The sequence below is a fragment of the Hypomesus transpacificus genome, unplaced genomic scaffold (genome assembly GCF_021917145.1).
Source record: "Hypomesus transpacificus isolate Combined female unplaced genomic scaffold, fHypTra1 scaffold_88, whole genome shotgun sequence".
In the NCBI taxonomy this organism is placed as follows: domain Eukaryota; kingdom Metazoa; phylum Chordata; class Actinopteri; order Osmeriformes; family Osmeridae; genus Hypomesus; species Hypomesus transpacificus.
Window position 1 is genome coordinate 472,103 of NW_025814039.1, and position 17,849 is coordinate 489,951.

General features: G+C 41.7%; 1 protein-coding gene across 2 annotated transcripts; it reads right to left on the bottom strand.

The window, feature by feature from the left end:
* Positions 1 to 91: 91 nt before the first annotated feature.
* On the bottom strand, positions 92 to 15,122 carry ccdc15 (coiled-coil domain containing 15). 2 transcript variants are annotated; one of them, XM_047018057.1, is made up of 11 exons: positions 15,018 to 15,122; positions 14,573 to 14,733; positions 14,303 to 14,452; positions 13,922 to 14,119; positions 13,161 to 13,277; positions 12,870 to 13,055; positions 4,001 to 4,120; positions 3,502 to 3,605; positions 3,062 to 3,256; positions 1,453 to 1,601; positions 92 to 1,094 (listed from the first exon to the last, which is right to left on the bottom strand). In XM_047018057.1, the coding sequence occupies exons 1-11, from the start codon at positions 15,025 to 15,027 to the stop codon at positions 970 to 972; spliced, it is 1,515 nt and encodes a 504-aa protein (XP_046874013.1). In that variant the 5' UTR covers positions 15,028 to 15,122; the 3' UTR covers positions 92 to 969. The 2 variants fall into 2 exon arrangements, with proteins under 2 accessions (XP_046874013.1, XP_046874012.1); XM_047018056.1 differs by having other exon boundaries at positions 93 to 1,094; positions 13,919 to 14,119.
* Positions 15,123 to 17,849: the final 2,727 nt, after the last annotated feature.

Sequence of the window (17,849 nt, forward strand, 5' to 3'; positions counted from 1 at the left end):
TTATGGTGTGTTTATACTAGCTGAGTATGGTTCACTGAAACATTTGAGGGAAATTAATCTCACATTCACATGCCTTTGAAATAATATATTTCCAAGATGGATGCTTTTATTCTCTTTTATAGTAATTCATTTGAAGTTGTTTGGACAGAAACGGTTTTACCCACAATCCAACAAACCAATGGGAAACATGAGTAATAAAATGGCAAGAATAGACAGTGGTCTGGACTATTAACCATTTCCCCATTTTTACACCTGACACATTTATTTTTCCAATGGAGCATGTCAGAGCGCAATCTATGTTATATAAATCTTGCATTTTGAATTCATATCCTTCAAATCAAACTACACAAAATGCACTGAAGGGGACAAAGGAAAGAAAAACCTTTGAAAAAGTGAGGATCAATTAAAACTTTAATCAACCATGTACCTGTGAAGTGTAATAATAACAAATATTTAGTATTTTCTGGCAACAATGTCAATCTTAATCATCAAATTTATTTTTATGCATTTAGTGCAATTATAAATATGCACTGATGATGCTTGTGTGCTCCAACTCAAACAGAAGTTGTTGTACTGCCCAAAACATTTTTTTTTACTTAACTTGCAATAATAATTATGTATTTTTATATAGCGCTTTTGTAAATACTCAAAGACACTTGTCTTTTTCTGTCTTTTGAAAGAGCACAAATAGCAGAGACAACATTTTTAAGTGTACAATATTCATCAACATGCTGTGATTTTACACAAACGATGAGTGACCTGAGCATGAAATGCAAGATAAAAAGGATGCCCCTACAAAACAGAATAAAATAGTATGATTAAATCACACAGCAAGAATAACATCCCTCTACAAACATTAATGGTACACTTAAGGTCATTATTAATTTGAGGAACATAAAACTAAACAAAAAAGGATTTATAAACGTCTGCTTTGGGGTTCTGGTGGGATGACTTTCTATTGTTTTCTGCTCACTTCCTGGGGGAGAGCACATGTATGGAGGCAATCCTGCGAGCTGAACCCTTGTGATGAAGGATATTTGTCCCCTCTTTTAGATCACAGCTCCACAAGGCGGACTGGAGAGCCTGGACATAGGCTAGACCACAAACACACAAAATCACCATCCCCCCTCCTTTCAAACCCACAATCAACAATTAGTTTTTACTGGGATTTTTCTAGACTAAAACTTTTGGATAGGCTTGGGTTAACTGGTGGAGCACTATTCTAAGAAAATCATCTATGCATGTTTGCATGAAGTTCAGGTCATTCTAAAGGTCAGTAAGCTTGCCATAGTCATGTTAATGAACTCTGAGGGTGTGCTACAAAATATGTTTTAACATTGAAGCGTGACAAACCACAGGGTGAAATGAACACGTAAACTTGACTGCATGTTGAAACAACATGGGGCAATAGTCTGAATGGGATCTGAAAAGCAATATTTGCAGAGTTTGTACCTTTCGGGTTGTTGTAGAATACACAGTTGTTGGCACAGGTGTCAGGGTGGGAGTCCCAGAAGCTGTCTCCACACCAACACAGATGGGGGAGCTCTACTTTTTCCTGGACAATCCTCTCCTTCATCTGGGCTTGCAGAGCCTCAATGTACCTATCAAACCACACAAAAACAACAAAAACATTTACACAGTGGGACGGGGACACTCACATTTATATGTTTGTATGCATGCATGCGAACGGATCGCGTGTTGTTCAAACCAAACCACAGGCTCTGATCTTAGCAATTATTTTGTAACCATAACTGATTGTGTAAGATTTACAAGTAATCACAGACGAGTTGGACATTTAGTATTTCTAGTAATCAGGGCCGGTCCTAGGCATAGGCGACATAGGCCAAGAGTGTAGGGCTGCAGCCTCCCGCCTCATGCCCTCCCGTCTCATGCTTCTACTTTTCAAAATAAAAGCTTGTCTGGTCCGCTATTTCTCCTTCCTACTTTGGTGTACATGTTTTTTTTTTTGCTAGACTACAAACTAAAAATCCATTCAACGGCTGCAGCCTGGGAGGCCCAGTTCAGTTTAGGCGTCACAACGACGGTTGAGGTTAGGATTAGTTTAAGGCCAGGAGTCGTAGCAAAGGTCGAGGTTAAGGTTAGGCACAACCACGACGGTTGGGGGACAATGATGGTCGGCACAGCACACCGTGCATTTTGTCACCTGCGGTGTGTTCTTTTTTTTAAAGACACTGATGTGTACCTTAAGTAAAATCACAAAAAGAAACCATCAAAGTCTGCAACCATTAATTGCTCAAGGTAACATTAGCTAATATTCGATAACAAATGTCAACATAAAACGCTGATGCAGTTTTAAAATGAAGGTCATCGCAGGTTTCATCAAATATACGTTAACATTAGCGACGGAACAATAACATCCAGAAATCAGCAAACTATATGGATAAAATAAATTCAATTTCAAGTTTTTTTAATTTATTGCAACAAACGTGCTCACGAACGTACCTTTAACTCCATCCGTAAAATACTTTAGTATTTACGATTTAGTATTTTTGACCCTCTGAATTTACCGTTGGACAGCTTGGGCATGACACAGGAGGGCATGAGACGGGAGGGCATGAGACGGGAGGCTGCAGGCTGCAGCCATACCCATCTCACATAGGCAGCCGCCTAGGGCGGCATTAAGAGGGGGGCAGCAAATTCCGAAGTTCATCCATTAATTAACCGTCCCGCACCACCAGCAGATGGCGCCAAGTCACATATCCGTGTTGAGGTTGGGGGGCGGCACCCCGATTTGCGGCCCTGAGCGGGAGGGGGAACCTCGATTTGCACCTCGACTAGCAGTGGCGGTCCGTCTGAACACCGAATGTGCATCTCGCCTAGGGTGCCGAATGTGCATCTCGCCTAGGGCGCCGAATGTGCAAGGACCGGCACTGCTAGCAATATAGACATTAATTATTCAGTAATTAACTGTAACACTGTTGACCAGAACAAGATGGTGTAAAGATACAAATCCTGTGTTCATAACTTTGTGTTACTGCTACAATTCGACTTTCCTGAAAAGTGCAAGTGGATGTAATGGTAAAAGAGCTTAGAAAGCTACCTGGTGGACTCTCTGGTTTTCCTTGCCCTCTCTCGTCTCTGCTTGGCTTCTGCCCTCTCCTCTTCATCCAGCCTCAGACGCTGCAGGATCAGAAACTCCCTCTTGGACATTTCTAATCGGTCATCTTTCAGCTGCCGCATCTTCTCAATTTTCTGCTCTTCTTCAAGTCTTATCTGTTCTTTTTCTGCTTTGATCCTATTGTGGAAGACATTGTATTTTCACGTGCAATGTGTTGCATAATTTATACAACATAAATACCTATGCATTTCACATAATCATTTCATCTTGATAAATCCATGTTGAGCACTGAAGTGCAGTACATGCTTTGAAATGCCATAAAACACATTTTCAAGAATAAGAAATAGACAGAAGAAAAGGTTAGAGATCTGCCAGAATTTAAGGAGACAGGAAACCAAGAATATGTGGCTGTGTTTCTGCACCTGGCAATTCTCTTCAGGTGTTTCCTGTGTCGCTGGTGCTCCTTCACCTGCTCTCTTTCATTGTCCATAAAGAGGCGCCGATACATCAGAAACTGAGACTGACGCTACGAGGCATGACCATGAAAATGTGTCAGTGCCAGGATTCAAATCAAATTGGGAGACATTTAAATAACATATGACCATGATCACAAAAAATGTGATGAAAATGTTGGTGAATTGTACCGTTAACTATGTATTATCTGGATGCAACTGGGTTGTCTTTATCACCTCTGTTGACAAATATAAGGCACTATAACATCTTACTGTGCAACATAGAGTTCCAATTGGAACAGGGGGTTGGGGGTAGAGCTGTAATTTAATATATTTTGTCATTAATACTAGAGGTAATCAGACCTGTTGCTAGGACAATTGAAAAAATGTAACCCGAAAACCTGACACAACTTGGTCCATACTTTTCTTATGTTAGGTACTACCAAGAAAGCAAAGACTTTAGGATTACCTGTCTTTTTAGTTCCTCCTGGTCGTCTTGTGGCCAGAGAACCTGTGTTGCCCTGTAATCTGTGCTGAACCCAAGGTTAGTACCGGATGGGTAGGGCTCTTTCAACAGCCTCTCACACACCTGTAAAGACAAAAACTACCAACATAAACACTTGTATAGAGCGGCAAGCAGGGAGGCTATTGTCCTGCTTAGTCTTTATGTTAGTGTTGTTTATGTTAGCAATTGTCTTTTGTCGCGAAGCGGCGAAGCCACCTAGAGGGTTTCTACTTATTATTATTATTATTAGGGGCCAAGCAGCGAAGCTGACCAATTTTCAAAAATGAAGTAACTGTCAATTTCCGGTTATATAGATTTTCCGCTATTTCCGGTTTTATCAAAAACCTTTGAAAGCCTACTCCTCCTACAAAGTTTGTCAAATCTTCTTCAAAATTATCAGAGATGATCTTCAGACCTAGCCTCACAAAAGTTATTGAAGGATATTTGATTTTCAAAACCGTTTGTCCGGTACAGCCAATCAAATTCTGCAGAAAAGCCGCCAAACAGGAAGTGAAGTCATATCTCAGCAGTTCTTTAAGGCAGTGACACCAAATTTGGTATGCCTACTCGGAACCTTATTCTGAGTATGTCTTTCAAAAATGGTGTAATTTGAGTAAAAGGGGGCGTGGCCGGAAGCATTAACGTGTTTTGGCTAATAACTGTTGAAGTGTTTACCTTAATAAAGTCATTTCTTTGTCTGTTGATGTCTTGTGAGATATCAAGCTTGACCATCGATAATATTTCATAACAACCGAATTGACGCGGCCACCATTTTGGATTTCATGGAAAAGTGTAAAAACCTTTTACACGCCCCAAATTTTGTCCAATGTGTACAAAATTTGGCACAGATGATCTTCAGACCAAGCTTCACAAAGGCGTCAGATGGATTTTCCATTTTCAAAACCGTTTGTTCGGTAGAGACGATCAAAGGCGGCGGCGAAGCCGCAAAAGACACGTGAGAGCGTAACTCAGCAACCATTTGTGCGATTGTCACCAAACTTTGGTTCCATCGTTCCAACGAGGAGCAGAGGAGGCCTGTGGTGTTATACCAGAAAAAAAACACTTTGAACACTCACTACTTTGGAACGCAAACAGATATTTCAACCAAACTTGGCGTGTTGCATGAGTGCAACAGGTTGTTGTGACTTAATTGTTGCGCAAGTGCTATGGCGGCCATGTCCTGCTCTGGACTGCTTGGCCCCTCCATTGCTGCTTGCAGCTATATTTATTATTATTAGGGGCCAAGCAGCGAAGCTGCGAGGCACCTATTGTTATTGTTAGTATTATTATTATTATTATTATTAGGGGCCAAGCAGCGAAGCTGCGTGGCACCTATTGTTATTGTTAGTATTATTATTATTATTCTTAGGACTGGGTGTCTATGGCAGCCCCCATAAGCCCTTGTCGAAAGTTGTGAAATTTGGCACACTCATTGGGGACAGTCCCCTGGTCCAATTCACAAAGTTTCATTTCCCATACTTGGGCACTCTAGCGCCACCAACGGGTCAAAGTTGGACTTGTGTTTACACACGCAACTTTTGAACCGTATGACCGATTAACAAAAATGAGGTACCATTGGATTCCCTGGATCAAGCCGAGCTCAATGCACACCATGGCGTCAATTTCCGGTTATATAGATTTTCCGCTATTTCCGGTTTTATCAAAAACCTCTGAAAGCCTACTCCTCCTACAATTTTTGTCAAATCTTCTTCAAAATGACCAGATATGCTCTTCAGACCAAGCCGCACAAAAGTTATGGTAGAGCATTTTGATCCCCACAACCGTTTGTCCGTGAGAGCCAATCAAAATCAGCAGAATAGACACCAAACAGGAAGTGAAGTCATATCTCAGCAGTTGTTTGAGGCAGTGACACCAAATTTGATATGCCTACTCGGAACCTTATTCTGAGTATGTCCTCCAAAGATTGTGTCATGTGACTAAAAGGGGGCGTGGCGGGAAGCATAGACGTGTTTTGGTTAATAACTGTTGAAGTGTTTACCTTAATAAAGTAATTTCTTTGTCTGTTGGTGTCTTGTGAGATATTATGCTTGACCATCGATAATATTTCATAACAACCGAATTGACGCGGCCGCCATTTTGGATTTCATGGAAAAAGGTAAAAACCTTTCACACGCCCCAAATGTTGTCCAATGTTTACTAAATTTGGCACAGATGATCTTCAGACCAAGCTTCACAAAGGTGTCATGCGGATTTTCCATTTTCCAAACCGTTTGTTCGGTAGAGACGATCAAAGGCGGCGGCGAAGCCGCAAAAGACACGTGAGAGCGTAACTCAGCAACCATTTGTGCAATTGTCACCAAACTTGGGTTCCATCGTTCCCTCGAGGAGCAGAGGAGGCCTGTGGTGTTATACCAGAAAAAAAAACACTTTGAACACTCAGTTCTTTGGAACGCAAACAGATATTTCAACCAAACTTGGTGTGTTGCATGAGTGCAACAGGTTTTTATGGCTTAATTGTTGCACAAGTGCTATGGAGGCCATGTCCTGCTTTGGACTGCTTGGCCCCTCCATTGCTGCTTGCAGCTATATTTATTATTCTTCTTCTTAGGACTGGGTGTCTATGGCAGCCCCCATAAGCGCTTGGTCAAAAGTTGTGAAATTTGGCACACTCATTGGGGACAGTCCCCTGGTCCAATTCACAAAGTTTCATGTCCCATACTTGGGCACTCTAGCGCCACCAACGGGTCAAAGTTGGACTTGTGTTTACAAACGCAACTTTTGAACCGTATGACCCATTTTCAAAAATGAGGTACCATTGAATTCCCTGGATCAAGCCGAGTTCAATGCACACCATGGCGTCAATTTCCGGTTATATAGATTTTCCGCTATTTCCGGTTTTATCAAAAACCTCTGAAAGCCTACTCCTCCTACAATTTTTGTCAAATCTTCTTCAAAATTACCAGATATGCTCTTCAGACCAAGCCGCACAAAAGTTATGGTAGAGAATTTTGATCCCCACAACCGTTTGTCCGTGAGAGCCAATCAAAATCATCAGAATAGCCACCAAACAGGAAGTGAAGTCTTATCTCAGCAGTTCTTTGAGGCAGTGACACCAAATTTGATATGCCTACTCGGAACCTTATTCTGAGTATGTCCTCCAAAAATGGTGTCATGTGACTAAAAGGGGGCGTGGCCGGAAGCATAAACGTGTTTTGGCTAATAACTGTTGGAAGTGTTTACCTTAATAAAGTAATTTCTTTGTCTGTTGATGTCTTGTGAGATATTATGCTTGACCATCGATAATATTTCATAACAACCGAATTGACGCGGCCGCCATTTTGGATTTCATGGAAAAAGGTAAAAACCTTTCACACGCCCCAAATGTTGTCCAATGTTTACTAAATTTGGCACAGATGATCTTCAGACCAAGCTTCACAAAGGTGTCATGCGGATTTTCCATTTTCCAAACCGTTTGTTCGGTAGAGACGATCAAAGGCGGCGGCGAAGCCGGAAAAGACACGTGAGAGCGTAACTCAGCAACCATTTGTGCGATTGTCACCAAACTTGGGTTCCATCGTTCCCACGAGGAGCAGAGGAGGCCTGCGGTGTTATACCAGAAAAAAACACTGTAAACAATCACTACTTTGGAACGCAAACAGATATTTCAACCAAACTTGGCGTGTTGCATGAGTGCAACAGGTTGTTGTGACTTAATTGTTGCGCAAGTGCTATGGAGGCCTTGTCCTGCTCTGGACTGCTTGGCCCCTCCATTGCTGCTTGCAGCTATATTTATTATTATTATTCTTAGGACTGGGTGTCTATGGCAGTCCCCATAAGCGCTTGGTCGAAAGTTATGAAATTTGGCACACTCATTGGGGACAGTCCCTTGGTCCAATTCACAAAGTTTCATTTCCCATACTTGGGCACTCTAGCGCCACCAACTGGTCAAAGTTGGACTTGTGTTTACACACGTAACTTTTGAACCGTATGACCGATTTTCAAAAATGAGGTACCGTTGGATTCCCTGGATCGAGACGAGTTCAACACACCCTATGACGTCAATTTCTGGTTATATAGATTTTCCGCCATTTCCGGTTTTATCAAAAATCTTTGAAAGCCTACTCCTCCTACAATTTTTTCCCAATCTTGGCACAAGAATTGGGAAAAAAAAACAGAATTGGCACAGATCATCGTCAGACCAACCCTCACAGAAGTTATCAAAGGATATTTGATTTTCAAAACTGTTTGTCCGGTACAGCCAATCAAAATCGGTAACAAAGCAACCAAACAAGAAGTTGAATCATTTCTCAGCTAATCTTTGAGAAATCAACACCAAACTTGGTATGCTGACTCGGAACCCTCTTGTGATGCTGTCCAATTAATTTGGTGTCATATCATTACTGGGTGTGGCCGCAGGAGGCAAAAATGTGTTTTGGCCAATAACTGTTGATTTGTTTGCCTTTATTAACTGATTCCTTTGTCTCATAATGTCTTGGGACGTCCCTTGTGTGACCCATCATCATTTGTGATAATAGCCGAATTGATGCGGCCGCCATTTTGAATTCATTGAAAAACGTTTTTTCTGTAGTCCTCCTACACATATTGTCCAAATTTGGCAGAGATTATATCTTCAGACCAAGCCTCACAAAGGCCATCAAATTATTTTATTTTTTTCAGCACCGTTTGCCCGGTACAACCAATCAAAATGTGCCATTAAGCCAGCAAACAGGAAGTTGGGTCGTATCTCAGCAAATGTTTGATGGATTAACACCTAACTTGCTGCATGCACTCGCAACCCTGTTCTAAGGATTTCTTAAGTGTTTTATGGGTCATTTGACTGCTTGGCCACCTCATTGCTGCTTGCAGCTATATTTATTGGTGGCCAAGCCGCGAAGCGGCGAAGCCACCTGAGGGTTTCTACTTATTATTATTATTGGTGGCCAAGCCGCGAAGCGGCGAAGCCACCTTAAGTGTTTCTACGTATTCTTATTCTTATTCTTATTATTACACATCTTCTTCTGCCATGGGAGTCTATGGCAGCCCCCTAGAACCAATTGGTCAGAAGTTGTGAATTTTGGCACACTATTTGGGACCAGTCCCCTCATCAATTTCACCAAGTTTCATGTCTCCCATTCCAACCATCTAGCGCCACCAATGGGTCAAAGTTGAAGGTGTGTTTACACATGTTACTTTTGAACCATATGCCCCATTGTCCAAAATGAGGTATCGTTGGATTCCCTGGATCAAGACGAGTTCAACGCACTCTATGACATCATACCCAGTTCTATAGATTCTCCGCCATTTTGAATGTAAAGGAAAAGCGTTTTTTCGCTACTCCTCCTACAATTCTTGTCGAATCTTCTTCAAAATTGCCACAGATGATCTTCAGACCAAGCCTCACAAAAATTATCCCCTGGAGCTTTGATTTTCGCAACCGTTTGTTATATACAGCCACATCAAATTGATGTGGCTGAATTGATGTGGCCGCCATTTTGAATATAACGTTTTTTCGCTACCTCTCCTATAAGGTTTGTCCAATCTTCACCAAATTTGGCACAGATCATCTTCAGACCAAGCCACACAAAAGAAATCACATGTTTTTTAGACTTTCTACACTCGACTGGAACAGCCAATCAAAGTCATCAGCCAATCAAAATCGTCAACCAAGCCACCATAAAAGAAGTGAGGTCATATCTCAGCACCTCTTTACTGCATTGACAACAAATTTGGTATAGGGACGAGGGACCCTGTTCTAAAGAAGTCCAAAATAGGTCATGCCATTTCACCTCTAGGTGGCGCTGCAATAGGCAAACATTTTCAGACCAAGCCTCACAAAAGACATCACATGGCGTTTTGATTTCTGCAACCGTTTGTTAGTTACAGCCAATCAAATTGAGCAACTGATCCGGAAAAAGGAAGTGAGGTAATATCTTAGCCAAGCTTTGATGCATTGACTCCAAACTTGGTGTATGGACTCAAGGCCCTCTTATTAAGAGGTTTGAGACAGGTAGTGTCATTTGACCTCTAGGGGGCATTACAATAGGTAGGATTGTGTTTTGACCAATAACTGTTGATTTGTTTGGCGTATTTAAGCAATTCCTATGTCTCGTGATATCTTAGGAGATCCCGCGTCTGATGCATGTTAACGCGTGATACCAGACGAATTGATGAGGCCGCCATTTTGAATGAATGAATAAAACTTTTTTCCTTACTCCTACACAATGTATCCAATATTCACCAGATTTGGCACAGATTATCTTCAGACCACAATCACCTTGCCATGTAAAAATGACTGAATTACAGCTGTTTAAACTCGGGCCAAATCTGACCATGCGTGCCACAGGAGAAACGGCTTCCTTTTTGTATTCAGTAACTGTACACAGCAATTCCCAGTGCTGATAATGGCTCACTGGGATAGACTGGCTCCGTTGAAGTGCAAGGTCGTAGGTTCGAATCCAGGCAAAGTCTCAGGCATGTCATGATACTGGTTTATCTGTTTAGTGAAGCCAGGTATGTGACAGTAGCTGTCGAGCAGTATAATCATAATGGCCACGATAATGTTTCATTCTCAGGGGATTTATACTCATGAAGAATCCGATTTATTGTGCTTTGTAGATATAGTGAATCTACATCTAGCCAGTGCATCGGATTTCTTGCATCATAACTTCTGAACAGATTTGTCATAAATCACAAGATTGGTCTCTTCTGATTCTACGTGGCATACCAAGTCGAAATATATCACATTGTCCCATGTCCACCATTTTGGGTGTCGGCCATTTGGAATTTTCATAAAAACATACTTTTTTGAACTCCTCGTTTGCCGTTGCTCCTATTTTCATGGACATGTAATCAAATCATTTTCAGACCACAATCACATTGACATATCAAAATATGACTGAATTACAGCTGTTTAAACTTGGGACAAATCTGACAACGCTTCCCACAGGAAAAATTCTTTATATTTTTACGCAGTCACTGAAATCTGATTTCCGGCACTGAGAATAGCTCACTAGGATAAATTGGTGTCCTGGCAACGTCAGAGGTTCAAATCCAACCAAAGCTGACAAGCTTGTCATGTCTCTGATTCTCTGTTTAGCGAGACTATAAGCCACTGCAAAGAAAGCCAGGTAAATCGCAGTCACTAGATGTCGAAAGTTTCTTCTGGGTCATCTGACCTGCTTGGCCACCACATTGCTGCTTGCAGCTATATTTATTATTATTACACATCTTCTTCTGCCATGGGAGTCTATGGCAGCCCCTAGAACCACATTGTCAGAAAATGTGAAATTTGGCACACTCTTTGAGACCAGTCCCCTCATCAATTTCACCAAGTTTCAAGTCTCCCATTCCAACCATCTAGCGCCACCAATGGGTCAAAGTTGAAGGTGTGTTTACACATGTTACTTTTGAACCATATGCCCCATTGTCCAAAATGAGGTATCGTTGATTTCCCTGGATCAAGACGAGTTCAACGCACTCCATGACATCATACCCTGTTCTATAGATTCTCCGAAATTTTGAATGTAAAGGAAAAGCTACTCCTCCTACAATTCTTGTCGAATCTTCTTCAAAATTGCCACAGATGATCTTCAGACCAAGCCTCACAAAAATCATCCCCTGGAGCTTTGATTTTCGCAACCGTTTGTTAGTCAAATTGATGTGGCTGAATTGATGTGGCCGCCATTTCGAATATAACGTTTTTTTGCTACCTCTCCTATAAGGTGTGTCCAATCTTCACCAAATTTGGCACAGATCATCTTCAGACCAAGCCACACAAAAGACATCACATGTTTTTTTGATTATCTAAACCTTTTGACTGGAACAGCCAAACAAAGTCGTCAACCAAGCCACCATAAAAGAAGTGAGGTCATATCTATCATTGACACCAAATTTGGTATAGGGACTAGGGACACTGTTCTAAAGAGGTCCAAAATAGGTCATGCCATTTCACCTCTAGGTGGCTCTGCAACAAGCAAAAATCAAGCCTCACAAACGCTTTCACATGGTTTTTGATTTTCAAAACTGTTTTTCCGGTAAAGCTGATCAAAGTCGGCTATGAAGCTGCCAAAACAGGAAGTGAGATCATATCTCAGGAAATATGTGCTGAATTGACATCAAACTTGGTACAGGTGTTCGGGACCCTGTTCCAAAGAGGTCCACAAAAGGTTGTGTCATCTAACCGCTAGGGGGCGATCCCATGTCTGACACATGTTAAATAGTGATACCAGCTGAATTGATGTGGACTCCATTCTGAATGAATGAATTAAACGTTTTTGGTGAATATCAAAAATTCACCTAATTTGGCACAGATTATCTTCAGACCACAATCACTGTGACATGTCAAAATATAACTGAATTACAGCTGTTTAAACTTGGGCCAAATCTGACCACGCTTGCCACAGGAAAAACTGCTAATATTTTTACCCAGTAACTGAAATCTGTGATTTCAAGCACTGAGAATAGCTCACTAGGAGAAATTGGTGTCCTGGAAACGTCAACGTCAGAGGTTCGAATCCAGCCAAAGTTGACAAGCTTTTCATGTCTCTGATTCTCTGTTTAGCGAGACTGTAAGCCACTGCTTACAGTGGAAGCCAGGTACGCCGCAGTCACTAGATGTCGAAAGTTTCTTCTGGGTCATCTGACCTGCTTGGCCACCACATTGCTGCTTGCAGCTATATTGTTAGCATTGTCTCTATGTTAAACACAGATGTAGCATTTAATTTGAGTACATCGACTCACTCACAACTCACTGCCTAGAATAATTATTTAATGAAAATGTTTTAAACATGACCATTGTTTCAGGACATTATGGAAACAGTGAAATTAAAATAGGGACAACATTTGGATGAAGTGAGTGCAATTAATAGATTACCGGATTACTGTCAAAGGTGACCGTTTTGTTTACTTGGCCCTCGCAGGGATCAACGTTCTGTTGGAAAAGAGGGCAGTCATGCTGCCCAGTCAGAGGAATATCTTCATCTTCTCCCTCCCCTTCCTCTTCTTGTTCCTTTTCCTCCTTTTCTTCCCCTGCCTCTCTCATGAAACTGGAAAAAGGCTTCTGTCCATTGAGAAGGAAAATATGAGAATTCAGCCTACAACAAGGGGAGAGTCTCAATTTAAACTTGAAATGTTGTTTGAAATGACGATGCTGCGGCTCACTCACATCTCTGGTCGGAGAGACTTTCCACAGTCCTCCTGGAAGCTCTGACATCACTTCCCCATCACTGACTGTCTGACAGGCGGCCAGTCTGTGTCTCACTTTTCTCATGACATGACTCAGCTTAAAATAAATTTCATGAGACAGACAGACCCAACAGTTAGTAAGCATTTAGTATGTTTTCCATTTGAGGCAGGCTATGTAGTCCAGGGGTACACAATTGGCCGAACTCGGTCCGTCAAGGTTATATCCGGCCCTAGATACATTTCTCAGATTTTTTTTTAAAATTAAATACTGATGAAGCAACCGTTACTTCAATGAACACATACTGCGCTGGCTTGGCGCAGCTGGGAAAGTCCCAAACAGGCGTTATTTAAATCACCTCACGAAAATCAGCGCTAAAGTTACAATGCATGTTAAAAGAGAGACAGTAAGAGAAGTAAAAGCTGAAGCGAGAGAAGTTGTACAATGGCATGTTCAAAAGTCAATACAGATCTCACACGCCACACCTTTTATTTGTCACGCAGTTAGGGATCACTTGTCCCGCTATATAAAATTGTGGGAGTCAGGTGGCTGAGCGGTTAGGGAATTGGGCTAGTAATCAGAAGGTTGCTAATTCAATTCCCAGCCGTGCCAAATGACGTTGTGTCCTTGGGCAAGCAACTTGACTTCACCCCACTTGCCTCGGGGAATGTCCCTTTACTTACTGTAAGTCGCTCTGGATAAGAGCGTCTGCTAAATGACTAAATGTAAATTGTTCTCACCACCTGATTTTTGCGCAGATCTGCTAGTTGTGTGCCGTACTCTCTCTCGCTGTACTCGCGGCGGCTTGCTTCGACCCAACATGAGTTGGGACTACAGATAGCCAACTCCCCATGAGGGTAAGAAGGAAAACATTTTTTTCTGGGGGTGAAGCATTGGGCTGCATCACTTGATTGTTGCAGAACTCTGCCCTCTCGCTCCACCTTGAAGAACAAACAATAAAGTGCCTTTGTTAAGTTTGGTCACGCTTGTGTTGTTAAGCTATGGATGCACACAGTTAAACTCTTTGGTTGTTGAACAAAAAAACATACAACAAATGACTTGTTATATGATTTTTGTATATTATTAAGTGATTAGTCATCCTAGAACAGCCCAAAAGTAGTTACCGATTCGCATGACTTCTGCAATTGCCTCCTCTTGAGGATTTGTGCTTGTTGTGCCACACGGCGACGCACTTCGTCCTGAAACCGTTGCAGATTTTGTTCTTTTTGCCGCAGTACTTCTACCTGTAGCGCTTCAGTTAAAATTGCACGGACCTTGAAAAAATATTTTTAAAAGTGCATTACTAGTTGGTAATTATTCGTGTGAAATGGTTAACTGAATTTATTACATGTTCGCATACAAACTAGATGAAAGCGTTCGATCCAAGCACTTACAGCTGGATGGTTGTGGTCTGGGCTTGTATTATCGTGTCCACTTTCCACCCATGCACCGACAGGCATGACAGCCTGGTTTCTTTCGGCCAACACTTTATTTCTATCCCCATGTTTGCATGGAGCATTCCTTACACTAACCGATACTGTAGCGGGGTTCTTTACTGAAAGATAAAGACTCATTTTGGTGGACAACAAAAGTATTTGCTACTACTGTACATTACCAGAGAATGTCTAATATAGATATATATATATCCTTAAACAGGCTCTGACATTACCAACTTAGACTAGCTACAGGACCAGCTAGCCTAGTAGCTTGCTAAAAGGTAGCTAAGTTATCAAATTTTCTGCCTTATGCTATCCAACCTAGAGCTATAGTTCATGGATACGCGGTCTGTTTTTACATGAATTGTATTTGTGATCTTAACAGTAGATTAGGAAACGTTACCTTTACGCATTAAGAAACAATGTTAGCGCAGTATCCACATATAATTTGAGTGTTGGGCTTTTTCAACTGCCACCATGTATTTGACGTTGTTAATGACGTGGTTTCAAAGCGACAGTCAGCTCCACCTCCACGTGTATTGTGAGGGTTTTCACCGACGCGTCTTCAGACCGGAAGTTGCCATCTTGGAGGCACTCCGCATCACAACAAAGCACTGGCACTGAAGTGTATCCCGAACGTCTTCAAGGAAAATTGTGAATTATTCTTTTATTGCCCAAGTACGGTTCCAATCCAAAGAACACAAGTCACCAAGAACGCCAAAAATACCCGGAAATGTTCCTGATCCGCCCCTTTTATCGAGGATGCATCGGATGGTGACTTGACCAGCGAGAACCATAGAGTTAATATAACTAGAGTAAGCTACTTTTGTCTTCCAAGATGGCGTCCCCATTCATTTCTATGAAAAGTGCTCAGTGGCGCAGTGTGGCAAGCGAGAGCGCGAGACTGGACGCAGCCATCTTTCCACTTCCGTGTCTTCCTGTCTAGCTTTAAACAGTGGCTCTTTTTTTCCCTAGCTCCGAGAGCTCATGTAAATCGGCTATCGGCCAATGTGAACTTTTGTGCTTGTGCCCTGTTAGTATCCGCCAGCACATTTGCAGGCAACTTTCATTGACTAAGCAAATAAATGGGTTGCTAGTTTACCCATTTCGGATTGGTTTCAAACTTAGCAAAAATTGGGAAAAATTATTCTATGAAAAAGCTAGTAGTATGAGCCAAGTTCGAGAATCAAACCAAAATTATTGGGGGAGATAGTTTTGTAAAATTGTAAAAATGTTGAATGGAGTTAATAGAATAAAAACGACCGCAAGAGTCGGAAACCTAACCGTACATGCAATACCACCTACATCCACCGGGGCCGTTGCTTCAAGCCGAGGGGCTAGGGGTAGGGGCTTGGCGAGAACGCTTCTGATTTCCCAGAAGTCATTGCAAGATGTCAAGCGAGGCGGACAAACCTCACAACTGTAATTTTTTACTTTTCATATTTCAGCTAAACGGTACGTCAGCATCAGTATCTGAATTAAAATGTTACGAGAAATAGGCAGTTCAGTCGCTGAAAATGTTCTTATTTTATTGATGTAACGGCTAATTTGTAAATTTGCTCCGACTTGTCGATAACCTAGCTAGTCAGTGCAGTGCAGACACTAGTTAACAGGTACTGTAAGTTAGCAAGGGCTACAGAAAATGTAAAATTACAGGTAGACGGACCATTTTTTAGCTTTGTTATCTAATTTTTGTAGTTAGTCAGTGTTATCATAATGCTGCGAGTCCAGGAAAACCCTAACCATCTCAATTCATTCTCCGTCCTTGCATCCTTGCAAGACCATTCTCGCAAGGAGGCTTGCCAGAACGTTCTTCAAAAGAATGTACTTGCGTTCTCAGCGTTCTTCGGATTGATAAACAGCCATTCTCTGGTTGTACTCCGTTCAGTTGTTTACACCGCGAGTGCCTCCAATATGGCCGCTTATCCGGGTTACCACCCAGAACGTGACGTCGGTGAAAACCCTCTATACTAAGAATAGGTTGCGCACTCACAAATGTTTACGAAGATTACAATAAAATAAGTTTATAATGGCTTGTTTGGATGTTTTGTTCAACATTGATACAGTATTTTAAGCTCCTGGCAACTTGTTGGCGTTCGTTGGCTAGCTCAGCTTGCAATTTTACAATTTATTGGAGTGACTAGTTATGCACTAGTAGTGGTAATAATACTAGTTTACATGAACCATAACCGTTTGGGGATGTTCTCTCAACTAACATCTTAGACATTGTTCGCTAGCAGCTTAACGCTACTGTACAGTACTTTGGAGCAGACATATGCTATGTGTGTTTGGTGATGTTCTCTAAATTAAGTTGGGAGCGGGGTATCCCACACTGTTTTATCCACCGCTGTCACCTTCCCTCTTGAGTCTTCGGCTTTGCAAATGGAAAAAATACCACACCTCCCTCTAAACTTTTGGGATATCTAGTGCCAGATCGACACGTCCCACAGGCACACCGTTTAACCATGTTGCTTCTGAGTCAAAGCTTGACGGACCTTCTTCTAAGTAGCGGTTGGACGAGGGCCGTTCTGGGGAGGAGTTTCGGGAACGGTCAATTCATGCATGTTGCACCAAGCCTCCTTCAGTTTGACTATGATTAATTAGAACTTAAATATTATATTTTATGTCAAAGCGTGCTAAACTTGTATGCATGATTACACCGTTGGATGCTGAATGTTGAACTATGCTGAATGTTTTTTTGCGTAATTTGATTGTTTTCTAAAGGCAGGAATTTATGAATTACCTAAGAGCATAATCTTACCTAGACTTTCACTGTGCTTTGAAAACATTTACTTTCCTATGGTCAAAGAGATTATTGGATTTGTATCACGTAGGCTTTCACAAATTTCAGGAGTTTGGAACATTATTTGATATATCGTAACAATACGTAATTGTTACTCTGGCATGAGATTGTACTGTTCTGTGGCATCTTGTGTAACCGTGTCCACCCTCCCCAGTTTATGCATAAATGTATATGTGGGGATGAGCAGATGAATTGTTCCCTGTCTTCCCAATGCTCAAGCTATACAACAGTGTAGTTACAGAACAGAAAAACCATTGTTCTCATGGTGTGAATCAGGAAACATTCTGTGTGTGAGTGTGTGTGTGTGCGTGTATGTGTGTGAGAAAGAGCCAACTATCAGTATGAGCAGCATTCAACAAAAGGGGTCCAACAGTTACATAAGGCTTGTACTGTACTGTGTGAAAAGTGTGTCTATCTCATTGAGTTTAAAGA

Bases quoted from the DNA above. Each gene is read 5' to 3' on its own strand.
- ccdc15 (XM_047018056.1), bottom strand. The intron at 13,278-13,918 runs GTGAGAACAATT...ATTTATTTTAAG, and splicing joins ATCTGCGCAAAAATCAGGTG to CTGAGTCATGTCATGAGAAA. The intron at 1,095-1,452 runs GTACAAACTCTG...TTTGTGGTCTAG, and splicing joins ATTCTACAACAACCCGAAAG to CCTATGTCCAGGCTCTCCAG.